At 42.2% G+C, this 26,678-nt stretch overlaps 1 protein-coding gene across 2 annotated transcripts in view; it reads right to left on the bottom strand.

Moving 5' to 3' along the window:
• The window catches only part of MPPED2 (metallophosphoesterase domain containing 2), a 323,138-nt gene that overhangs the window by 277,257 nt on the left and 19,203 nt on the right, over nt 1–26,678 (bottom strand). For both annotated transcript variants that reach the window (XM_077460864.1, XM_077460865.1), the window contains exon 2: nt 2,697–2,940. In XM_077460864.1, the coding sequence (XP_077316990.1) occupies nt 2,697–2,824 (128 nt within the window). In that variant the 5' untranslated portion in view covers nt 2,825–2,940. The remainder of the gene's footprint in view (nt 1–2,696; nt 2,941–26,678) is intronic.

Genomic DNA, 26,678 nt, shown 5'->3' on the forward strand with positions numbered 1-26,678 from the left:
GTGTTCTTATTATGAGGGGCTCCCACCATCCCTGTGCTGTGCTGACTTCCTCCTGGGGGTTCTTATTATGAGGGGATCACACCATCCCTGTGCTGTGCTGACTTCCTCCTGGGGCTGCTTACGGTGCTGCTGTCAGCGCTGTATGTCACGGAGCTGCTGTCAGCGCTGTATGTCACGGAGCTGCTGTCAGCGCTGTATGTCACGGAGCTGCTGTCAGCGCTGTATGTCACGGAGCTGCTGTCAGCGCTGTATGTCACGGAGCTGCTGTCAGCGCTGTATGTCACGGAGCTGCTGTCAGCGCTGTATGTCACGGAGCTGCTGTCAGCGCTGTATGTCACGGAGCTGCTGTCAGCGCTGTATGTCACGGAGCTGCTGTCAGCGCTGTATGTCACGGAGCTGCTGTCAGCGCTGTATGTCACGGTGCTGCTGTCAGCGCTGTATGTCACGGAGCTGCTGTCAGCGCTGTATGTCACGGAGCTGCTGTCAGTGCTGTATGTCACGGAGCTGCTGTCAGCGCTGTATGTCACGGAGCTGCTGTCAGCGCTGTATGTCACGGAGCTGCTGTCAGCGCTGTATGTCACGGTGCTGCTGTCAGCGCTGTATGTCACGGAGCTGCTGTCAGCGCTGTATGTCACGGAGCTGCTGTCAGCGCTGTATGTCACGGAGCTGCTGTCAGCGCTGTATGTCACGGAGCTGCTGTCAGCGCTGTATGTCACGGTGCTGCTGTCAGCGCTGTATGTCACGGAGCTGCTGTCAGCGCTGTATGTCACGGAGCTGCTGTCAGTGCTGTATGTCACGGAGCTGCTGTCAGCGCTGTATGTCACGGAGCTGCTGTCAGCGCTGTATGTCACGGAGCTGCTGTCAGCGCTGTATGTCACGGTGCTGCTGTCAGCGCTGTATGTCACGGAGCTGCTGTCAGCGCTGTATGTCACGGAGCTGCTGTCAGCGCTGTATGTCACGGAGCTGCTGTCAGCGCTGTATGTCACGGAGCTGCTGTCAGCGCTGTATGTCACGGAGCTGCTGTCAGCGCTGTATGTCACGGTGCTGATGTCAGTGCTCTGTATTACGGTGCTGCTGTCAGTGCTCTGTATCTCCTGCACCCTCTTGTTTGCCTACCCTGGTCCCTGACCTTCCCTCTCCTCCATTGCCTTCATTAGCTCCATAGTCCTGAATTGTCAGAACAATTTCCCAAATAAAAAAAAAATGCTTGTAGTTATCGATCCCAAATTCACCTCATACATGTATTATGCTATTGTCCAGGTGGTGGGACTACGTGCTACCCCCTAATAATTACCCCGTGGCCGCAAATTCGACCTAAAGGTTTGCGAAATTCGCCTCCCATTGAAGTCAATGGAGCCCGCGGCGAACGGTCGTTTTCGCGAACGTTTGTGTCCGTTCGCGTTTCGCGTTCGCGAAACGTCCCGTCGGAAGTTCGTCCATCACTATTTACAAATATAATACATCACAATGAAAATCAAGACAACATTCATAAATAAAGAAACATTTAACTCTCATACATAAGACTATATACAAAGGTGCATATCTTGTATCCTTATCATATCAACCATAGATATCGTATTTATTTTTATTATTCCTCATATTTGAATACAAATAGTCTGGATGATCTTGATTCTGGATATAGCTGAGGATCACCAGGTGTCCCTACCTATTCCTTATCTCTCAAATTCTTATTCCCCGACCTCCTTCTTCTCCCCCCTCCGTCTCCCCCCAACTGCCCCATGCTACATGTGTTTACAACATGACCAAAAACCAAAAACAATATAAAAAACACTCCAAATGTGATATAGGGGAGAAAAATTTAAAGGAAAATACTCAATACTCATCTCCCTTCACTATTCTTCCCTGTCCTTCCAACACCAAACTCCCTTACCCTTACCCTTTTATCTCTCCCTCCCTCGTTACCTATTTAGGCCCATTATGGGCATTTTAATCTAGTGAAATACCACTATCCCAAATTACCGTGAGTATATGTCTTGTGTTACTCCCGTCCATTATCCCCATACCATAACATAAATAATGATGACGAGAAAGAGAAGAAAAAAAAGGGGGGGGGGGACAAATGAGTACCCAGGGAAGCCATGTTCCATTTCCCAACCTCTGTCTCCTTTACATAGTATGGGGATTCCTTCCCCGCTCCCTCTCTCCCCTCCTCCAATATATTTTCATCAACTACCGTACATGTCTTGTATAGACCAAAGGCTATTTGAACTCAAACCCCTCCAAATACCATAAAAGATTGAATAGGAATAATTTTGTAGATGTATCAACTCTTCCATTAATCTGGTTCTATTTACCTCTCTAAACCATTCTGACATAGTTGGTATTTTCTTTGATTTCCAAAATTTCGAAATGTATACCTTCGCTGTATTTAACAAAAATGGAATAATAGATGTTTTATATTTTTTCCTAGACTCGCTAGCAGCATAGAATAAATATTGCCAGCGGTTCATTATGTTTTAAAACAAAAGGACATTTTTAGCAACATAAAACCAAAAAATGAACCAAAAGAAACCAATCAGATTTCATATTTTATAAGTTTAAAGAAGACAAAACAACAAAAATGAGTTCTGGTTGCTATAACTTGCACATGCATGACACCCTTTGTCTTGTTCATTAAAGATATACAAAATATATGGTATATGAATCATCGCATACAAATAAACAGGCTTACTTACATGTGAACGTGAGGGGGCTGGAATCTGCTTTGGTTAATGTTGTAATGCGTAAATGCCTGGGTGGGGTTGGAACTGTATTCGTCCACCGTCACTGTCACTTTGCCCTGCGAGGGAATACCATGAGCCATGCTTCCTTCTTATAGACATGAGCAATTCACAGCGTGTGGGAACAGCAGGGGCGAACGAGCATCATGCGTCCACCAACTACGAGCCCCAGAGATGTGTTCATTAACACTCCAAGAGCCTGCAGGCCAAATGAGAACAAAATAAAGTTATTGACTCTTGTTATCCAGATGATCCTCAAAAGTGGACCTGTCATCTATCAAGAGGAGTACATTACAAGACATCAGCTAAACATGTTATACTATCTATGCATTATAGGTGTAAGTAAGGGAAGACAGTTATTTTATTTCTCATACTTTTATCAATAGGAGGTATGATTTTCAGAGTTTACAAAAGCATTCTCTGTCCCATGGAGGTAACAATCAAGCATCCCTATTACAGTCGCACACACCCAATTTGGTCAAAGGTCTATTATTCCACCAGTACGTTACAGTCATAGATAATATATATTCTTTATTTCTGTGTTTGAATGCTGAAAGGGCTACACAAAGACAGAGAAATAAAGAAAAAACGAGAAATGAAATCAGCATCCAAGTTATCGTAACCTTCAGCTTTAACAATAAAAAGGGAACCGATAAGAATATGGGTACTGCCACTGTTGACTTATTTTAAAGGTGCAAATTCCAGGCTTGTTTTCCCAAATGTATTTTCACTACCTAGTGTGCTTGGATCTCACAGCCTGTCTACTTCCTGGTCATTAATTCATCAAGTATAGGTCAACCTTGGGCCTCTTGCCTTCCTCTGGATCAACTGCGGGTATAGGATTGTGTATACAGGATTGTAATTTTTTTTGCTTTCCTTTTATTGGTTGAACTGAATGGAGTCATGTCTTTTTCTCAACCAGACTAACTATGTAACTTTAAAACATAGTTATAGTGACAACATCTATTTCTATCAAGACAGATTCTTCTAAAAGTGAAACTGAGAGTTCCTGAAAGTGTATGTTTTTTTAGTTTTCGATAAAGTTGGAAAGGGTTAAAAACGTGCCAATTATTTTTTGCCCCATCAGGGAGATTTTTGTTTGCTTCCTGTCCCACATAACTGCAATAAGACCTTCCATGGTCACCAGGTAGCCCACCATCATGGGTTGCTCGTTTGCTAGGAAGGCCACATTTAACATTGTTGGTCAAAAGGAAATCTTAGCAAAGCTATAGATGTATGTGTAATCACATGGTAATGTGTTGGCCATTACCATGCGATCTGGTAATGGCCAAATTTAGACAAATTTATCTTTTTCTTAGAAACATAGAAGAATGACAGCAGAAATAAAGACTGGGTGGTCCATTAAGTCTGCCCCATTTTGTCCTTCCTATCAAGCACTCTTCAATCTTGGTTTACAACCACAAAACATTCCATGCCATACATTTTATGTAGCTTTTCTTAAAAGAGGAACGGGATGTGACCCTTGTTTTACATAAAAGAAGTTAAAAAAAGTTAATTCAAGACTGACATCTGAGCTTCAGATGGATATAAAGTTGCTGAATAATGCCTCTCTGTTGGGAAATTCTATAAGCACGATCTCTACACTTGAGTTCCCAGCTCCAGCCGGGAGTTATTTCTTTGGCTATATAATGCCTCAAAAAATTGGCCAAAACTGGAAACTTTGATGGGGAGCTCAGTGCTAAATTCTTTGACCAAAATATCAAACCAGAAGGTGATTCAGGTGACCGGCATCCTCCAAAACCGAAATACTGTATCACATTCCTGTACACTTAGCATTTCAAAACTTGCAGAGAGAAGTAATGCATTTCTGAACTTTTAACGTAGACTATAGATTTTTATAGAAAGAATTAAATGCAAGACGATTGCAGACTATAAATATATTGCCATATATTCCCTTTAAAGTGAACCCACAACTAAAACCGCACACAAGTTTAAACTGACTGTATGCTAAAATTAAAGTAAAAATATGATCATTTTTGTTTGTGGTTAAAGATTTCCTACAGGGTGCATACTCCATTTTCAAAGCAAAACAGGCTTTCCATTAACAAGCTAAAATACACCTGATGTACAAATTTTAGACTTAGACTTTTAGTCTTATCTCTATTAGGAGACAGACAGGGGTAAAGGAGAGAGACCTATGTGTGAAGAGGTGTAACAGGGTATTTAAGAGAATTGACCCTACTTAATTACTATAGCATGGTACCAGATCTTCTGTTTAGTGTGGCTCCTTTCTATATTTTCTGTTTCATGATTGGTGGAAAACATAAAAAATTACAAGAAAGGATGCCTATTGCTGAGCCATGCAGATCATTCAATGTAGGCTAACAAAAAAGCAAAATCACTTTGCTGATGGTAAGATGGCTTAGGCCTTCCATGCCAGCCCAGAAATGCACCGAACTGTGGGGGGACATAGGGCAGAGAATTAATTACCCCATGGACTTCCACAGTGAGGGATTTGTATTAGCTCTGGACTGAGTGCCTGATCTCGGGATATGATACAGTTTTACATATACAGTATGTTGTAAAGTGTTACTAAACCCAGGACCCTGCCTTCACTATATCCGGTCTCCTGAAGTACACAGAACATGGAAATGCAATTATTTTAGTTACAGGTGCACTGAATGGAAATTTGTTTGCCAAAAGCGAAACCGTAACTAAGTTTTTTGTTTTACATTTTTTATTATATTCAACTTTTTAATTATTATCATGAGATTAAATGAATATAAATGTATTGTTGGCCATTATAGGCACCTTTATCGCAAGAAAACTCAAGAAAAATGCATCCCTTTTAAATTCCATGTATGTCTTCACCGCATCAAAACTGCACCTTCCCATTGAAATGCATTGGAAATGCAGCAAGGACACATCTATAATGCACTTGTGTTACATTTTTAAAGCTCTTTATGAGTCACATAACCTATGAAAAACACACCAAAAGCACAGTAAAATGGCTTTTCAGCGCCATTATCGCTACTTTTTTTTTATCAGCAAAATCCTAAAAACATAATTTTCGCCAGATATGTTTCAGCCGCTGAAATTTCTTCCATCCTTAATTTTAGTAAATATAAACTACTAAATACCTTTTCTCATCAACAGTATATAGCAGTCTTGTGACTTTTATCAGAGTCTGGCCGAGCACTGGTAAGGTGGAGTTTTCATCCTCCTCTGACAGCCCTATGAGGCTGCATGACCCCTCTGTCTGGAGAGTTCTAATTGGCCCTGTGCTGATCACATGAACCCTCCCCCCCCCCCCAAAAAAAAACTCTCTAACAATATACACCAAACTGAGCATGTGCAGAGTGCCCCCAAGACTCTGTGCTATCAGCAGATGGAATGGGGACTGTGGAAGAAGGGGAAGATGAGAGAAGAAAGGATCAAACAGCCTTTTTACACAATACAGAGGATTACCACTTAGGTTCCACAGTGAGTATAACAAGCATGCTTTACTGCATATACAGACTGATTTTACTGTAGTGGATTTAGTAACACTTTAAGTAAAAGTTCTTATGCATGCAGGTGAGTGGTTTTTAAATGTTTCTAGTAAAGCTAGTAAGGAATATGCATGGACTGCATAAACTGATCTCCCTGCTTTTCATGTTAATTACTTAGAACATGTGTCAATCAGCCTCCAGAAATCAGCTGCTATTATTTGGCTACATATATATAAAAGAAAAAAGGAAAATGTATATTTTTTTTATTCCCGATTATAATAAATGTATTCAAGGGAGTCATCTAGTCACATGACTTACCATCCTATTTGTAGGTTTTCAAAGACCTGATTGGGCAGAGCCACAACCTGGCAAGCACTGCAAACATATTCAGCATACGTCACATGAGTGTGCACCGGTGCTGTGCAGAATTCACATCATGGAACAGGTACGATTTTCAGGTATTTATTGAAGTTTATTATGCAGGCTGAATGTTAAAATAAACCTGGGTTAATTTTAATTATACATTCACATTAGGCATTACATCAAACATACCCTTGATATTTGTAAGCATCAGAAAATGGCCTGTTTTGTATTCATCTTCCCTCTAAACACACGTGCCCTTAATTACAGATATTGAGACATAAGAGAACAGCCCTACTGCTATCATTTCAATTACCAGTCACACAAAAGGTCAAACGATTTTATTCATGTGCACACTGCCAGCCTGTGAACCAGGTAATAATCACAATCCTGCCATTTATCAAGTCAATTATTCTACATTACATGTTTTTTGATAGACCAGATGACAACTAGGAAAAAATGAGAAAGAGGGAAGACGGTATAGGTGGCATTTTAAAGTGGCCATACTGTTGATAAAAACTTAAAAAAAATACTATGGACAGTAGAGCACTAAAATAATATACAAGGTAGAAATCTATATTCACATAGTACTGAGTTTAATAAAGGTAATTCCAATTCTGTGCTGAAAATCAATCTAAATTCTGATCATAATGGAGCCAAAAAAAAATGCTGCTCAATAAAGGGTCAGTCCCATTCCTGCGGTGTTTCTTGTAGGAGAGTCAGTGGAAGGCTCTGATGTTGGCTGCCAACTTTAATGTACAAAAAAAATAAATAAAAAATACAGGAAGCTGGAAATAGCCACGAGAGAAGAAACTACCTTTTTTTGTCATTTGGTTGGCACATTGAAGCTGTAAATGCGTTTTCCTCTACTCCATTTTAAACTAAAAGTTCTGCCACAAAGGTCACAAGATATAGTCTATGACCTTTTTGTATCCATAAAAGCCTATTCTGTATCTGTGTTTAGATCTGTTACCGGGGCCTTCATTTTCTTACCTTTTCTGGTTGGCATATTACCATTCCCCTGTCCAGTGATGCCTATGAGCATTCTCATTGACCAAGAAGATGGCAGCTGGTGGAGCTAAATGTGAGTCTCAGCTAAGGGTTGTATCGGTGGTAGATAGCAGAACAGTCTTGTCATTGCGTAGGTGGGATACTTTTTATGTGGTTTCCCTGATTAAAAACTAAAGGAATTTTAGGATGAATTTATGACCTGACAAGTTGTTGATCCCAATACATAATTACTGTCTTGTATCCTACTGGAGTGATAGGACAGGAAAGGAAAACCTGATAGACAAGTAAGGAACACTGCACCCTTGAGATGTGGAAACTAAGCCACCCTACTTCAAAAACTGGTCCTCTCGGCTGGGGCTTAGTATAGGCCTATCTAGCATCCAGTACGTTGTAAAAGCTGGACAGGAAAACACCACGTTTAAATTGTTCTAGTGCAAAAGAGAAAGCGAGAAGAAAAAATAGAGAGAAGGAGGGGAAAAAAAGAGGAAAAACATGAGAGAGGAAAAAGAGGGGAAGAGAAAGAAAGAGAGAGTGGGGGAGATTGAGATAGAGAGAGAAGAAAAATAAATAAATAAAAAAATCAAAACAAAAAAAAGTGAAAAGAAGGGAAAGGAAAAGACGGAAAAAGAAAAGAAAAATTAAGAAGGGAGAGGAGCGAGGAAAGGAAAACACAGTTATTTTTCAGTTTTAGCTAGAGCAGGAAAGGCTTAAGCCCCGTACACACGAGCGGACTTTTCAACATCCAAAGTCCGACGGACTGAGTCCGTCAGACTATTCGATCGTGTGTGGGCTGCAACGGACTTTTGACTCGCCAAAGTCCGAAGGACTTTAGAATATGGAACATGCTTAAAATTTTTCCGAAGGAACTCCGCCGGACCCGGTCCCTTCGAAAAATTCGCTCGTGTGTATGCTATTCCGACGGACTAAAACCGACGCTAGGGCAGCTATTGGCTACTGGCTATGAACTTCCTTATTCGAATCCAGTCGTACGTCATCACGTTTGAATCCGTCGGAAGTTTAGTGTGATTGTGTGTGGCCAAGTCCGCTCAGCCGAAAAGTCCGTCAGAACTCCGTCGGAACTCTGGCAGAACTCCGACGGAACTCCTTCGGAAGTCTGTCGGACATAAGTCCTCTTGTGTGTACGGGGCTTTATAAATGTAGGATTAGAACATTGAGTCGGTTCAACCTTTTTATTTGTACTGGTGACCATTATTATCAAATCAGAAGGGGACTGGAAACTAGAGACGTACCGAAATTTAGGCGGTCGAAAACTATCGGCCGAAAATAGGCCCGATGATGGCTGCCGAAGACGCCCACAGTTTTGCCCCAATTTTACCTTGCTTATGGTGTGTTTTCCATAGGTCATGTGACGCAAAATTGCATCAAAAATGCAACATGGGTGTATTTTTGATGCATTCTTGCTGCGTTTTCAACCAAACCAAAAATGCAGCAAGAAGGATTTTTAACACCACTTCTAATGGCCGAAATAAATTCAGGAAGTGAAGGGAAAGCTACTCAACAGGACACAGACAGCTTGGCTATACATATACTTAACTTTTAAAAGTTTAAACAGGAGGGGAGGTTTTACCTAAAACACACTTAGCTGTGAAGAACATCAATGCATCGTACAATGGAAAAAATAATTATACCTACTCAACTTATGTACATTTAAAAGTGATCTTTCTCCTGACTGCAGTCTTCACACATACAGTATGTAATTTGTGTACACATTAGTAATGTATTCTACTTACTCCAGCTTCCATTAACAATTCAATACAAATAATCATATCATTTAGGATGCTATACCCCCTACTGTAGACATGAATAATGAACAATAATAGACCTCTCATTTACAATCTATGGAAAATATTAGTATAATGCTAAGATACATCATGTAGAATGAAGGAAAATATCTACATTATTATACTGTAATGTAGGGGTCTCCAAATGCTCTTAATAAAGGGCCGGTTTACTGTCCTTCAGAGAGTTTGGGGGGGGGGGGGGCAGACTGTTGCTGTTGGGAGTGGAAAAGGTCATTACATTAGTGGGAAAACATAATGCCCCATGGTTTAAGTGGGAGTAATTGTGCCCCATTGTTGGTGTCATTGGGATTCATTGTGCGCCGTCATTGGTATCAGTGGGAGAAATTGTGCCTCTTTGTTGCTTTCATTGGGAGGAATTGTGCCCCATCGTTGGTTTCAGTGGGAGAAATTGTGCCCCATTGTTGGGTTCATTGGGAGGAATTGTGCCCCATCATTGGTATCATTAGGAGGAATTGTTCCCCATTGGTGGTGTCGTTGGGAGGAATTGGGCACCATGGTTAGTGTCATTGAGAGGAATTGTGCTCCATCACTGGTGTCATTGGGAGGAATTGAGCCCCATTGTTAGTGTCATTGTGCCTCATTGGGAGGAATGGTGCCCCATTGTTGATATCAGTGGATGAAATAGTGCACCAAGGGCTAAATGCTGGACCCCCCAGCGGCAATTTGGAGACCAATGCTGTAAGGCAACAGCTGAATACATGGGACATATTAAAACTAACTTGAAGGATAATAAATTGTGAACTTACACTGCACACAATATATGGCTCTCTGGATATTAAAAAATATCTACATTGAGCTAAAACCCTAGACTGCCATTGCTGGCCTCTTTCTAAAAATGCTAGTTGACTGGCTGTCTCTAGCATGAGTTACCTTCTGGATCACTAAAACATGCAAAGTCAAAAATCCTATTAAGCATGTTTGCTCTGCAACAGTGACCCTAAAATTAAGCCAGAGGATCAGAATGAGCGCCAGAAAAAAAGCATTTTCATAAGAGCCCAAGTATTTCTCCGACATTAGGCTTGTAGACCAGATCTGAGGATTTAGATGTTAAAGAGAGAAAGCCCATTAAACGTTACTGTGGGATGACAACATGGCTGCCAAAGGACAGAGGTGACAGTTGACTTTAATAAAAGTGACAGAAAATACCTTGGGAAATTTCCTACAATAAATCTTATCCAAAAAAAAATGCTATGTATTGATGCCAGTGCCTCCATGTACAGCAATCACAATGAATGACTTGGAGACGGCAAAATAAGCGAGTGGTTGTATGCATGAAATATTGATTTTTGGCAAAGCTAGAGAGGTAACGGAGCAGGGGGTGCTTTTACTATGCTGTTTGCTGAGAATGAGGAAAAGGCAGCAAGACCGTATTTTTTTGTTGATTGCAGTATATCTTAAAGGGGTCAGGATATTTTTCTAACAAGAACAGATTGGGGGTGATCCACGTGTCATCTTTTATAATGGATGACGGTCTCAGTTTTTTCCTCTAATGTTAAAAGGCAAAGATACATAGATCCGCAAACCCAAATACAAATCAATGTTTAGAGTTATTAATAGGCAAATTATCTAATGCCATAAGCTGAGCCGGGCAACTCAGAGGTACATGGCAGCACTGACTATGGTACATAGCGGCACTGGCATCAACTCACTTTATATAGGCAGATATTAAAGTCACATATTAAAGTGGCTGTACACCCCCTACATATACCCAGTGAAGTGAATAGTCTCAGACAATACACAGAGATGGAAAAAATCCTCCTACATCTGCCGTCTTCCCTTTTTTACACTCTTTGAAAAGTGCAGATTGTGATAGAAATCTTTATTTCTCATTTGGCAGTGGGAGGGGAGTCTGGGCTTACAATGTGTAAGAGCTGATTGGGGGAAAGGCACACGTCCCCCCTCCACTTAGGCAGAGGATTGAAGGAACATGCAGAGCTGTATTCTGAATAAACAAGCTCTCTGCTAAGCTACAATACCTCTAAGCTCCCTCCCTGACACAAATTTTCAGCTGCTGTTATCTCATGTGTTGGAAAACTTGTCAGAAGTGACTCTGCTGATAACAGAGGAACGGAGCACCAGAGAGAAATTACACTCAGAGCTTTGGGGAGAGATAAGTAAAAACTAAAGTTATATGTGCCTAGGTCAGATTTAATGAATGGGGTCTACAACCCCTTTAAAGCCCGTCTCTGGGGGAAAAAAAATGCTCAGGGCTGCCCTCAAATTGTAAGGGTTAAATTCTCCTTTATGCCTGGGGGAGGGCACAAAAATCATATTTATTTACCCAATCCTCCACTCCCCAGCAGCTGGCACTCATCTCGGCTATGCTCTGGCAGAGAACTGCCCCTTAACATCCTCACATCCAATATAGGCCTTATAGGGCTATCACAATACCAATAAAACCACTAGTAGGGTATTATTCAGTAATAAGATTTCTTCATCAAATGCCCCTCATCAGGAGACCCAAGGCAACTATGCAACTCTGCAACTATTAATATATAATGGGATATGGTTTGGAACTAATGTATTCTTTTTCATTATAGATTACAAAAATTTTCATCTGTGTTACCCTGAAGAAGCCTCATATTTGAAACATGTTGAGACTTATTTACTCATCCTTACCCAAAATCCTGTTTGTTTATACCCGGGATTTTGGGATGTCGATTTATTTGATCAGTATTTAGATGCTCATTGCTAGGAAGAGAAAAGCTGTATGAGAGGGTGAAATTTCATATGTTTAATACATATGATATACAGCGGTGTGATGTTTTTAACAAAAGTGTCCGGGACAAGAATAAAAGATAAAAAATATTTGAATCTATTTTTTTTATCTTACCTTTTGAGAGAATAACCTTTACAGTCCCACATTTATTATTGTAATCAAAGGTCCTCTTGGACTAAGGTATATGTATAACTTTGCAGCTACATCATGGGGATCACACACAGCATCTACTAATTGTTTTCAGTTCTTTCACATGTAGGGCATTGTGTACATGGGCGTTATTTTCCTGTATTTGGCATGCATTTGACACATGCAGGTGAGCTTATTTGCATTATCGCAATGGTGCATCACTATAGATGTTCTGGAGCTGCATTTGACTTATTTTGAATTTTTCTAGAGTAGGACCTACTGCAGAGATTTTTGGCAGAGCAATGTGTATTTTTCTGTACTTGCCGGGTCTTTAAAGGGATAAAACATAGGAAAACATGCATGAATAGCAGATGTGTACTAAATATATTTTTTCTGAGAGCCCTGATATATACGCTTTAAGCCACAAAGAATGCAGCTTGCATAGAAGGGGAACACCAGTAAGGAAATCTTACTGCAGAACCCCACAAAAAAACACGGCCTATAATGCCAGTCAGTGCCAACCCAAACCTAAACTATCAGCGTTTAGTGGTCTTAGCCTTTAAATTAACCCAAACTCCTATAATTACTATACTCATGGCTTTTAAAGGTATGCTGGAATCTTGGAATGCTCTTACATCAAACCCATGTTTGTTGACTCTGTTCACAAAGATTAAAAGGGTACTGTTTTATATGCTAGGATTACTCAAGCTCAAGCATTAAAATACCACGGTCTCCTCGTAATCTCTTCTCAAATATTCCAATAAAAACGGAAAGCAACGTCGAGGGCACAACACTGATTGCGGCTCTGCTTTAAATGGCAGCTGCATTTCACCAGCATGACCATTGTTTAGCATAGGAAATGACAAGCACATTCTAAAGTCAAATCAAACCACAACATTAACAGAAAAACAAGAAAGAGGAAACAGCAGAAAACATGGGGACCGCTAATCAGTGCGGGAAAAGGTAAATCAGAACAATATGGTTCAGTCTTAGCTGTTTTTACAATGGTGAGTCTTTGTTATTTAGCAATGACGGGCAGGGGGGAGAGAAAAAGAGAGAGAGGGGGAGGGAGAGAGAGAGAGAGAGAACCAAAAGGGCATACAGAATGAGGGAGAAGGGCAGGGGGAGAGAGAGAAGGTCAGGGAGGGAAAGAGAGAGAGAATCAGGGGAAGAGCAGGGGAGAGAGGGGGTGGAGAAAGAGAGAGAAGCAGGGAGAGTGAAAAAGAGAGAGAGAGAGATTGACAGGGGGAGGAGAGAGTGAAGAAAAGGGAGAGAGAGAGGCAAAGCGAGAGAGAGGCAAGGAGAGAGAGATGGGCAGGGGGAGGAGAGAGTGAAAAAAAAGGAGAGAGAGAGAGAGAGAGAGAGAGAGGGGCGGGGGGAGAGAAGCGGGCAGAGAGAGAAAGAGAAGGGAGACAGAAAGAGAGAGTGAATGAAAGAGAGAGAACGAAAAAGGGAGCGAGAGAGAAAAAAAGAGAAGTGTGAGAGAGAGCGAGAGAAAGGCAGGGAGGGAGAGAGAGAGGGTGGGGCAGGGAGGGGGGCAGAGAGAGAAGGGCAGGGAGGGAGAGAGAGGGGAGGGAGGGCGGAGAGAGAGGGGGGCAGGGAGGGGGGAGAGAGAGGGGGGCAGGGAGGGGGGGAGAGAGAGAGAGGGGCGGAGAGTGAGAGAGAGGGGGCAGGGAGGGAGAGAGAGAGAAGGGCAGGCAGAGAGAGAGAGAGAGGGGGGGGTAGGGAGGGAGAGAGAGAGAGAGAGTTAAAGAAAAGGGCAGGGAGAGAGAGTGGGGGGGGGCATATCATGGGGAAAAGAACGAAAGAGCAGGGAGAAAAAAATAAAGAAGGGGGTAGGGAGAAAGAGAAAGAAAGGGCAGAGAGAATGAGGGAGAAGGGCAGGGAGAGAGAGAGAGAGGCAGGAGAAGTGAGAGAAAGAGAGAGAAGAGCAGAGAGGAGAGGGAGAGAGAGAGAGAGAGATGGGCAGGGGGAGGAGAGAGTGAACAAAAAGGGCAGAGAGAGAAGGGCGGGGGGGGGGGAGACGTGGGCAGGGAGAGAAAGAGAAGGGATAAAGACAGAAAGAGAGAGAGAAAAAAGAGGAGAGAGAGAGGAGGGCAGGGAGGGAGAGAGAGAGAGAGAAAAGGGCAGAGATAGAGCGACAGAGAAGGGCAGGGAGGAAAAGAGAGAGAGGAGGGCATGGAGGGAGAGAGCGAGAGAGAGAGAGAAAGAGAGAGAAGGGCAGGGAGGGAGAGAGAGTGGAGGAGGGGGGAGAAAATGTCATGGGGAAAAACTAAAGAGCGGGGAGAAAAAGAAAGAAGGGGGCAGGAAGAAAGAGAAAGAAAAGAGCAGGTGGAAAGTGAAGGGTGTGGATAAATTAAAGAGCAGGAGGAACAAGAAAAAAGGGAAAGGATAAACAGAAATGCTGGGCAGAGAGAAAAGGGCCACTGCTTTCACACGGAGAGTCCTTCTCTGCAGGATGCTGGCAAGAGACAGGCCTTTCTACTCAGCTGTAATTGTTTTTTGAAAAAATAAACTGTGAGACTTTTTGCACACCTATTGTTTTGATCCATCCTGAATATATATGACTGATATCAACTGAAAAATCAATTGAGTTTTAAATATAAAATCAAGCATGATGCTCATATCACAATGCTATAGCTGTCTATTTCTAGTTGTGGCTGGAAAATAAAATCAAAGCTAGGACTGGTTTCTAGGACAGCAGGTCTCTTTTTACTTTAAATTTTTTATACATAAAGCCAACTGCGGTAATAATTTATATGAATTGGAACAAATAAAAATGTAATTGTTGCCAGAGAAGACATAGAAACAAAATTTTTCTTAACAGGCACAAAAATAAAAGACAAATTCACATTGGTTGTCAAAGGCCAAAGTATAATTTATTCTTTTTTTTGGCTGTTGCCAAATCAGCTTATATTTCTGTTTTGTACAATGCCTGACATTCCTTTATATTAGTTATGTGTTATTTTCTACAGTTGGGTATTAGGTTAGGTTCCCACTATTGCGGGTGGCGGATTGCACGTAAATCGGACACGTTCCCGCACCTACAGGCAAAGCACGCTACTCTTTAGCAGATGTGTGGATCTGTCATTAATTCCTAATGGCACCCTCCCATGCATCTGAAAACGCAGCGTGTTTTCGGGTTGCGTGAAAACGCATAGTGCCGCAGTACTCACAGGCTTTCATAAGACTGCCCTGGGATTGTGTTTTGGAAAATGAGTCGGGGACGTTTTCCCTGCAGGTACAGCAAATGTGGCACACAGGACCCACAACAGTGCAAACCTAACATTATGTTGTATTTAGACATTTCATGTTTTCATATATGAACAATGAAACAAAAGGAGCGGGACATCAAGTACTGTATGACAAGTGTGTTGTTTCGGTACATTGCATAATATGTAATAATAATTTCTTGCTTCTCTTTTTCCTATTAAGACGTTTGTCTATTGGCTCAAACAAAAATGGTGAAGAATGAGCCTAGTCGTATGCCCCATACACACGGTCGGAATGTCAGATGGAAAAAGTCAGATCGGATTATGTTGTCGGAAAATCCAATCGTTTGTGGGTTCTATCGGACTTTTTCTGTCGGAATCTCAGACGGAAAATGTTTGAAGGCTGGATTTAAAATTTTCTGACAACAAAATCCGATCAGACTTTTTCTGATCGTGTGTAGAGAATTCTGACGCACATGCATGCTCACAAAAAAAATTGGAGACGAAAGCTTTTGGCTACTGGCCTCTACGTAGTCCCGTCGTACGTTACAAACATCACCTTGTTCCGAACAATCGGATTTTCTGACAACTTTGTGCGACCGTGTGTATGCAAGACTAATTTCAGCCAAAATCCATCTGAAAAAATCCGACGGCATCACGTGTTGCAAAATGCCGCAATTAAAGAGAGATTTACTGCACGACAATCGCGGGAAAATCGTGGCTTGATTGGGCTGTCATTACAAGTAATGGCATAGCAAACGGGCAGCCATTTGAAATGGCGGGGCGGAATCACTGCGAATGTGTGTGAAAGCAGCCTTACTGCTGACTTCTTTCAAAAATACAAACCCGTGTATTTGTTTTCAAAACATCACTTAACAGGAAATGTATTTCTAAATAATTTACAGTCACAAAAACAGAAATATATTTAAAAAAAAGTATTTCAGGCATCTGTGAACTGAGGTCTCGTTCATATATAGTGCATAGAGCTGTGTTTTTCCGCACTGGAAGAATGCCAGTCACCAGCTTGGCACAATTGTTTTCTATGTGTGCCATTCCTACTGTAGTGCAGTTCCTCACGTGCTGTATCTGTGTGATAATCAGGACAGTGATCACCAGTGAAGCCCTATCAGTGCAGCTCATCAGTGTGGCTTCTACAGTGCACATCAGTACTGCCTCCTTAGCGCACATCAGTGCAGCCTCAGTGCAACTTCATCAGTACAACTTCATCAGTACACATCAGTGAAGCTAACTTTTTTTCTCATTATTTTTCTTTTTCTTTCCAGGCTTTAAATACATACTGTATATACTCGAGTATAGGCCGACCCGAATATAAGCCGAGGCCCCCAATTTACCCCCAAAAAAACTGGCAAACTTATTGACTCGTGTATAGGCCGAGGGTGAGACATGCCTGTCCATCCCTGTGTGTGTGTCCGTCCATCCCTGTGTGTCCGTCCATCCCTGTGTGTCCGTCCATCCCTGTGTGTCCGTCCATCCCTGTGTGTCCGTCCATCCCTGTGTGTCCGTCCATCCATCCCTGTGTGTGTGTGTGTCCATCCATCCATCCATCCCTGTGTGTGTGTGTCTCCATCCATCCATCCATCCATCCCTGTGTGTGTGTGTCTCCATCCATCCATCCATCCATCCCTGTGTGTGTGTGTGTCTCCATCCATCCATCCATCCCTGTGTGTGTCTCCATCCGTGTGTGTGTGTGTGTGTGTGTGTGTGTGTGTGTGTGTGTGTGTGTGTGTGTGTGTGTCCAGCCTACCTTTGTCCCGAGCCTCCGTCCCGTGCCTTGCCTCCTTGCCTCCGTCCCGTGCCGTGACTTGCCTCCTTGCATCCGTCCCGTGTCGTGCCGTGCCTTGCCGCCGCCGTCCCGTCCCGTCCCGTGCCGTGCCTTCCCTTGCCTCCGTCCCGTGCCCTCTTCGTCGGCGGCCATTGTAAAGTTCAAAAGCTGCGCCGCCGCCTTCGCCTGTGATAGGCGGAACACTGAATTTCCCAGCAGCCTGTGTTCCGCCTATCACAGACGTCGTATCATCCTCGTCCGTAGTACGAGGATGATACGATGTCCGTGATAGGCGGAACACAGGCTGCTGGGAAATTCAGTGTTCCGCCTATCACAGGCGAAGGCGGAGCCGGAGGCGCGGCTTTTGAATAGAATGGCCGCTGTCTGTCTGCTCGACACGCTGATCGAGCGGGCAGACAGCGATGACTCGAGTATAAGCCGAGGGGGGCACTTTCAGCCTCAAAAAAGAGGCTGAAAATCTCGGCTTATACTCGAGTATATACGGTACATTATATATATAAGGGGGGGGGGGGGTGCTGAACTACAAAAGATTTTTCACCTTAAAGCAAGTATGCATTAAGGTGTAAAACCTCGAGGATTTACAATCACTTTTAGTCTCCACCATCCCAAGATCTCACACACATCTCTTGCCTTAAATATTTACAGACAGAATTACATAAGTTAAATTCCCTGCCAAAAATCCATGTGCTCAGCCACAGAGCTTGGTAAATACATTTGCATCATAGCTGACCGCATCAAGTTCCTAGACAGCGTGAGTCTGATGAACAAGCTGTTTATATGTAAATCATAAAAGCTTACTTACCTTACTAGTTACTTCTGTGCGGTCTCTCCTCTCCCGGAAGTGACGTCTTGCCGGCTGATGACGTCACTTTCTGAAATCGGTTCTGTGGATTGGACGGATCGGACCTGGATTTGGCAACCCCTGGCAAATCGGCATTCGACCCCCCGATGGGGTTACAAACCAACAGGTTGAGAACTGCTGCCCTACACCCTTGTGCTGCCCCTGGGCTGACTGGCACACAAATGTCAAGGCATTGTCCATTATAGTTGTCCTAATCCAGCTCAGTGCTTCTCTACCTCCACTTTTGAATTCAGTCTTTCTCAACCGAGATGCTGCGGCACCCAGAGGAACCCAGATGGCACCCCAGGGTGCTTGGGCACTTTATCAGCACCTCGAACAGCAACAGTTTCAAGCTTTCCTGCAGCCGTTTTTTATGATATTTGAGCAATAAATAGCTCTCGGTAAATTGAAATACAGTAAATCACCCCAAACACTAAATGGATAAAATGTATGTCACTTATGTAAGGGGTTAAAACAGGAGGTGGAGGAGGAGATATAACACCCTTTTGATGCCTGGTAAATACCTTCTGAAGAGTAATCCAACCACAAATCACTCTTCAAAGGGAAACGCAAGGGAAAACAAGGCCTTGCTGTGATTTTATTTGGATGCTACAAGCAATGTTTAGCAGATGGACACTACTAGAGCCAAGTAATACAAGTCAAAATAAACCCTTCCCAAGCTTTTCTCAACTGCTCTACAGGTGCTGGACAGCATTGGGAATGGCCTGAGAATCATCTGGTGCTGATTTTCTCTGAATCTTGATGGATGGGTAACATAGCTACCTGATGACAGGTGTCACAAAAGCATCAACGCCATTTTTTTTTAAATATATAATTTTTTATTTATTTTTTACTTTTTTACATCTCAGCGCTGCTGATCTCCCTCAATCTTTTTAAGCGATCTGGAGTGTCTTCCTATGACAACAGGGGACCCGGCCTGTGCAATCTGATGGACAGGGCCGCAAGTGACAACGCAGGAGTCACCCAATAACAGGAAGTGTTTGAACCTTCATGTCAAGATCACCAGCCATTCTTTATAAAGATAGCTGCATATTTAAAAATTGTAATAACATATTAAAGCTTATATGGGATTTTAGTTATTGGGTTTTGGTTTGCTTTACATTTACAGAAGATAAATTAACATAAAACGGCAACTGCTGCCAGTAGATAACAACCAGGTTAGGCTTACACAGGAGGTTCTTTTACGGACTGAAAAAAGAAAAAGTCAAATGCCTGTAACAGAGGCGTTTTTAAGCTCTGTGTGCACAAGCCCTTACTGAGAAAAATTATACAACAATTCTAATTGGTCGATGTCGACAACAGGTTCATTTTTTATTCTTTTTTCCCCAGGAAATGTATCAACCCCAATTATCTGCCATAATCCCACAATCTAACTCCCATTCACACTTAGCACAGGGGCATAGATAAGGTGGGGGATATGGGGGTCAAAATTCCCCATCCTCCCTAGAGGGACCAGGCACTACAGTTTTGCCAGACCTATAATCTGCTGCGGTGCGCACAGTGCTCTGGGTGCCCAAGGTTGAACCCCCCCCAGAGAAACAAAAAAGAAAAAGGCCCTGAGGCTGCATTCACATCTGCCTTCCAGCTTGTGTTTTTTTTATTTTTTTTCAAGTGTTAACACGCATCGTGCATAGGCAAACGCCCCAAAGAAGCTAATGCCCTTTTCTTGGAGTGGGGTGTGGGGCATTTTTTATCGTTACTTTTTGTTTGTAGTTTACTTGTTGCGTGATAATACACACAGCACACACATGCTTGCTACCCGTGCTTGGGGTGTCATTAACATTTAAAGCCAATGCAAGTGTGCTCCACGTCTCCACGGCGCATTTCCAAAATGCATAGCAAAGCAAGCGTTTTCTGTGCGGTTTGCAATGCAATCAGAGGTGCAGAGATGTGAATGGGGCCTGTTTTAGCATGAAAGCATAAACAAAAGTACATGTGCTTATTTAGGGCAAAATTCAGCATTTTTTGGATCCATAGAATTCATTGAATCTCCTGAAAAATTTTTTTTTTAAGGCCCCATTTACATCTGGTGATTTAGGATCTTGGGCCGAATTGCTGCGATTCTACAGGCAATTAAAAAACTCACCATGTGTGTTTGGTTGCCATTCATTTTTAATGGCACGTAAGCACTGTGCAGTTTTAACATGATAAGTCCGCAAAAAAACTACAACGCATTATTATTATTATTATTATACAGCGCCAACAGTTTACGTAGCACTTTACAACTTGAGGGTAGACAGTACAAATACAATACACTTTAATACAGTAGGAGTCAGAGGGCCCTGCTCCTTAGAGCTTACGATCTAAGAGGGAAGGTCAAGAGATACAAGAGGAAATAACTGTAGGCGATGTGCTGATTGAGAAGATAAATGTACAGTTGTTAGGTGGGGGCCAGGTAGGCATCTCTGAAGAGATGAATTTTCAGGGATCGTCTGAAAGTGGATAAAGTAGGAGAAAATCGGACAGATTGGGGTAGAGCATTCCAGAGGATGGGAGAGGCTCTGGAGAAGCCCTGAAGGAGAGCATAGGATGAGGTGACAAGGGAGTTTGAGAGCAGGAAGTCTTGGGAGGAGCGAAGAGAACGATTAGGTCGGTATCTTGAGACTAGGTTAGTGATGTAGCTGGGGGCCAGGTTGTGGATGGCTTTGTAAGTTATAGTTAATATCTTGAATTTAATTAGTTGGCTGAGTGGCAGCCAATGGAGGGATTGGCAGAGAGGTATAGCAGAAACTGAGTGGTTTGTGAGGTGGATGAGTCTGGCAGCTGCCTTCATGATGGACTGAAGTGGGGATAGCCTATTTAGTAAGCCAATGAGGAGTTGCAGTCGTTGAGGCGGGAGATGACCAGGGAGTGGATTAGAAGCTTTGTGGTGACATTGGTTAGGAAGAGGCATATCTTAGAGATGTTGCGGAGGTTGAGGTGGCACATTTTGGATAGCGATAGGATGTGGGGCCGAAAGGTTAGTTCGGAGTCCAGGATTACACCTAGGACCTTGGCGTGGGTGGACAAGTTGATAGTTGACAGAGAAATCAGGGAAAGTGGCACCTGAGGAAGGAAATATCATGGGCTCTGTTTTGGATAGGTTGAGTTTGAGGAAGTGATGTGACATCCAGGCGGACATGTCTGCTAGTAATTTGGTGATGTGTGAGGAGACAGATGAAGAGAGCTGAGGGGTGGAGAGATAGATTTGGGTGTCATCAGCGTAGAGATGATATTTAAAGCCGTGGGAGGCAATCAAATGACCCAAGGAGGTGGAGTAGATAGAGAAAAGGAGAGGTCCAAGAACAGAACCTTGGGGGACCCCAACGGAGAAAGGAAGAGGAGAGGGGGAAGTAGAGTTGTAAGTGACAGCTGAAGCTTGTAACCCAAAGAAGCTCCTGCTCCTTTGTGGGCGTCAAGCATCACGTGATGTGGTTTGCCCCAATAGCTGCAGCAAAACACCACCGTGTTTAGGAGCCATTTAAAATAATTAGCACCCAAAACGTATGGTGCGTTTTGCCACTATTGTTGTAGTGTGTAGGGAATATCTTGGAGATGTTGTGGAGGTTGAGGCTGCAAATTTTGGATAGCGATAGGATGTGGGGCCGAAAGGTTAGTTCAGAGTCCAGGATTACACCTAGGACCTTGGCGTGGGGGGGGGACAAGTTGATAGTTGAGGTGTTGATATTGACAGAGAAATCAGGGAAAGTGGCACCTGGTGGAGGAAATATCATGGGCTTGGTTATGGATAGGCTGAGTTTGAGGAAGTGATATGACATCCAGGCGGACAAGTCTGATAGTAATTTGGTGATGTGTGAGGAGACAGATGAAGAGAGCTGAGGGGTGTAGAGATAGATTTGGGTGTCATCAGCGTAGAGATGATATTTAAAGCCGTGGGAGACAATCAAATGACCCAAGGAGGTGGAGTAGATAGAGAAAAGGAGAGGTCCAAGAACAGAACCTTGGGGGACCTCAACAGAGAAAGGAAGAGGAGAGGAGAAGGTAGAGTTGTAAGTGACCCTGAAGCTCCTGCTCCTTTCTGGGCATCAAGCATCACACCATGTGGTTTGCCACAATAGCTGCAGCAAAACACCACCGTGTTTAGGTGCCATTTAAAATGAATGCCACCCAAACACGCATGGTGCGTTTTGCCACTACTGTTGTAGTGTGATTTGGAATGGTTATTTTGCCGGCGATCCCAAATAGCCAGATGCGAACAAGGCCTTTAATAAACAAAACAAAACAAAAACAAAAACATTTTTCAGGAGATTCAATTACATTTATGGGTCTAAAATGTGCAGAATTAAAATTTAAATAAAATAAAATTAATTAAAAAAAAAATTAAGACAAAAAGTGCAGCACTTGTACTTTTTCAAGCTTCATGCATCAAGCAATAATAGAATTATTCATCTTTAGTGTTATCGAGCTTCACAAATCGCACAAAGAAATGCTCAGGTGTGAATGGAGGTTTAATAGAGGAAAATACATTAAAAGTCAATGTGTAAGTGGAGGAAGGCCGCGTTGGAAAGGTGTTAGCGGTCATCAAAGACTACTTTTAACTCTTTGTACATTTTTAATTATTACATTAGAACTTTAAAATTCCAATAAATCATCCCCACCAATACAAGCGAACGTTGCAAAAAAACAAATCAATGGTGTCATTTATCAACGCGGAGGCTGCAGCGTATTGTCTCGTGGTTAATTTTCAACAAATGCCCGTTCTAGGACAGATGGTAAAACACTGGCCGGTCACTTTATTATTTTACAACCCCTAGACGAGGCGTGTGCCCATATGCTGCATAATGCCGGGGTAGAGGCACATTTACATTAACAACCCGGAGTCAAACAAGCCGGGAGAACGGCACAGCCGGGATAATCACTAACCAGAAGCTGCCTTCTCTGATCACAGATCTGGAATGGAAAGATTTATACTTCTGATACACACAGGAGGGTTATACAAGGACAACACATGAAAAGCTTTAGTGCTACTTCACACCAGACGCAGCTCCGTTCAGTTCTGTGCGCTTTTAGGGCCACTTCACACCACATGCAGTCCAGTGCGTTTTTTTTCTGCATCAAAAACGCATAGAAAGTAGGTTAGATAGTTTTCAATGGCATTGTTCACACTAGTTCCAGTGCGTTCCAGTTCCAGAAAAAAAAGTAGAACATGCTGCATTTTTCCTGTGCTGGACTGTACTGGAACGCTGTAGAACGCACCAAAAACGCACTGGAACACCCATGTTCTTATTTAAGGTTAAGGAAAAAAAGGGAGGGGGGAAATGCACTGGACTGCATCAAAAACGCACCAAAAACGCATCAAAAACTCACGGGAACGCACCTAAATGCACCAAAAATGCACTGGAACACCCGTGTTCTTATTTAAGGTTAAGGAAAAAAGAGGGGGTGGGGATGCACTGGACTGCATCAAAAACGCATCAAAAACTTACGGGAACGCACCTTAATGCACCAAAAACGCACTGGAATACCCATGTTCTTATTTAAGGTTAAGGGAAAAAAGGGGGGGGGGATGCATCAAAAAACGCACCAAAAATGTGCATGCAAAAAAGCATCTGGAGAATTTCTATGGTGTAAGGGCCAGTTCACACCATAGAAACGCAGTCCGGATGCGCTCCAGATGCTTTTTTGCATGTGCGTTTTTGATGCGTTCCAGTGCGTTTTTGATGCAGTCCAGTGCATTCCCCCCCTTTTTTTTCCTTAATCTTAAGGGCCAGCTCACATCATAGAAACACAGTCCAGATGCGTTCCAGGTGCTTTTCTGCATGCACATTTTTTATGCATTCCAGTGCATTTTTGATGCGTTTTTGATACAGTCCAGTGTTCCCCCCCTCTTTTTTCTTAACCTTAAATAAGGACAAGTGTGCTCCAGTGCGTTTTTTGTGCATTTAGGTGCATTCCAGTGCATTTTTGAGGCGTTTTACAGCGTTCCAGGACAGTCCAGTGCAGAAAAAATGCAGGATGTTCTACTTTTTTTTTTAATGGAACTGGAACACACTGGAACTGCAAGCACTGGTGTGAACTATGCCATTGAAAACCATATAACCTACTTTATATGCGTTTTTGATGCAGAGAAAAAACGCACTGGACTGCATGTGGTGTGAACTGGCCCTATATAAGAACATGGGTGTTCCAGTGCGTATTTGGTACGTTCCGGTGTGTTCCCGTGAGTTTTTGATGCTTTTTACAGCATTCCAGTACAGTCCAGTGCAGGAAAAATGCAGCATGTTCTACTTTTTTTTTTTTTTCTGAAACTGGAACACACTGGAATTGCAAGCACTGGTGTGAACTATGCCATTGAAAACCATATAAACTACTTTTTATGCATTTTTGATGCAGAAAAAAATGCATGTGGTGTGTACTGGCCCTTATTCTGCACAAAATGCATGCACAGCATTTTCCATGTATTCCAATGGCTCTAGTTCACACCATGCAGTCAGTTTCTGCTCCGGAAACTGACGGGAAACTAACTGCATTGGTGTGAACTGGAGCCATTGGAATACATGGAAAACACTGTGCATGCATTTTAGTGCAGAAAAAAAAAATCGCACGGAACTGCGTCTGGTGTGAACTAGCACTTAAAGCAGTAATAAATCACAAATGTAATATATTGCAGTTTATTAATCTCTAGATGTGGTGGCTGCATTCGTTTTCTTTTTTTTTTGTTTGTTTGGCTTTTTTTGCCCTCTGTTTTCACACTGTGGCCAGTAACGCACCTCCTGTTATTTATTATTATTATTTGTATTATTGTTATTATTATTATTATTATATTATTATTAAATAAATAAAGTCAATTAATAATATGTAATAATACATAAATAAATAATAATTAACCCCTAACCTTAATAAATAATGAATTATTCTTAATAATAATAGTATCAATAATAATAATAATAATAAACACCCAAACCCAAACAAAATAATAATAATTATGAATAATATTAATACTTATTATTTATTTATTTATTGTGTGTGAGGGTTAGGGCGTTTAGTTATTTATATTTATTATTATTATTTGTATTATTATTATTATCATCATAAATAAATAAAATAAATTAATACTATGTAATAATACATAAATAAATAATAATTAAACCCTAACCTTAATAAATAATGCATTATTATTATTATTATTATTATTATTATTATTATTATTAATAATAATAATAATAATAATAATAATAATAATAATAATAATAACAGCAATAATAATATTAATAATAAAATAATAATAAACACCCAAACACAAACAAAAAAATAACAATTATGAATAATATAACTGTGCTGACAGTTCCATAGCTTTCTATTGTAGCATGAAGCTGCATGGACATTCAAACTGTGTGCCAACGCGACCTTCATGCCCCAAACACATCTAGAGTGAGTTCAGGGGCATGCGCCTGCATGACTGTCATATAGGGACACATCGTCTCTGTCTGGTCAGCTGCACGTCCCAATAGATGGCTATGTGACTGCCGACACAGGGATACGCCCAACATCTTGGCATCCCCGTGCAGGAAAAACACAGCCCGGCCAATGGCACACAAGTATTTGGTCGTGTGAATGAGGCCTAAGTCAAACTCGGCACTGCGGGCAGCAAGAAGATGCAGGCCTCTGATACATATGGATTTTAACCCATGTACTAAAGGAAAGATTTTACAAGCTACATTTGTTTAAACTTTTTCAATATTGTGAAAGTGTCTCTTTAAAGGCTATGAACACCCAAGAACAAAAAATATATATATATTTCTGTTTATCAGTCTTAAATTTGGTGTCGGCATTGGTTTTCTTTTTTGAGGCTAAAAACATTTTCAGCAAGTACAGAACACCTGCCAGAATTCAAGTATCCCTATACAGTTCTTTACACTATACGGATATCCCAAAAATGTTACCAGCTTTCTCAACTACAGAACACTTCCTTCTTATATTATGGAGAGGAATGGGCATTTGTGGTCTAAACAATGTGAGCAGCCCGGGGTGACAACATTGTTCCTCAACAGATATGATACAGTAAGTGAGCTAGGTCACCCCAGTACGGGGGGCGTGTTTACTGGCAGGATGTCACATGAGGTGGCCATTTAGGCAGCCATCATAGGTTACTAGATGGTGGCTTGGGCCGCACATCATTATTAGTTGTTATGGTGCCATGTCACATCTGTTTTTGATAGAAAGCTTGCAGCCTAGGCCAAGTGTCACTGGTTGTTAGGATGCTGGTAGCCCAACCCCACAACATCTTTGGTTGCTAAGATGCCGGCGGCCTGGGCCACACAGCATCCTTGATTGCTAGGATTCTGGTGGTCTGAAGGCTGCACAGAATCAATGGTTGCTAGGATGCTAGTGGCCAAATCTTACACCATCAATGGTTGTTATGGTGCTCTACAGCGTCTTCGGTTGCAAGGACGCTGGTGGCTCAAATTGCACAGAGTCATGAGTTGCTAGGATGCTGTTGGCCTAGACTGCTCAATGTCATTGATTATTATGGTACCGGTAGCCCAGCTCCAGAGCATCTCTTCTGCTTGATTCCGAGCATGCGTGGAACTTTGTGCGTAAGAATTGTGTACACACATGTTCGGA

The sequence above is a fragment of the Lithobates pipiens genome, unplaced genomic scaffold (assembly GCF_037356315.1).
Source record: "Lithobates pipiens isolate NorthernLeopardFrog02 unplaced genomic scaffold, aLitPip1_a1.2 Scaffold_10, whole genome shotgun sequence".
In the NCBI taxonomy this organism is placed as follows: domain Eukaryota; kingdom Metazoa; phylum Chordata; class Amphibia; order Anura; family Ranidae; genus Lithobates; species Lithobates pipiens.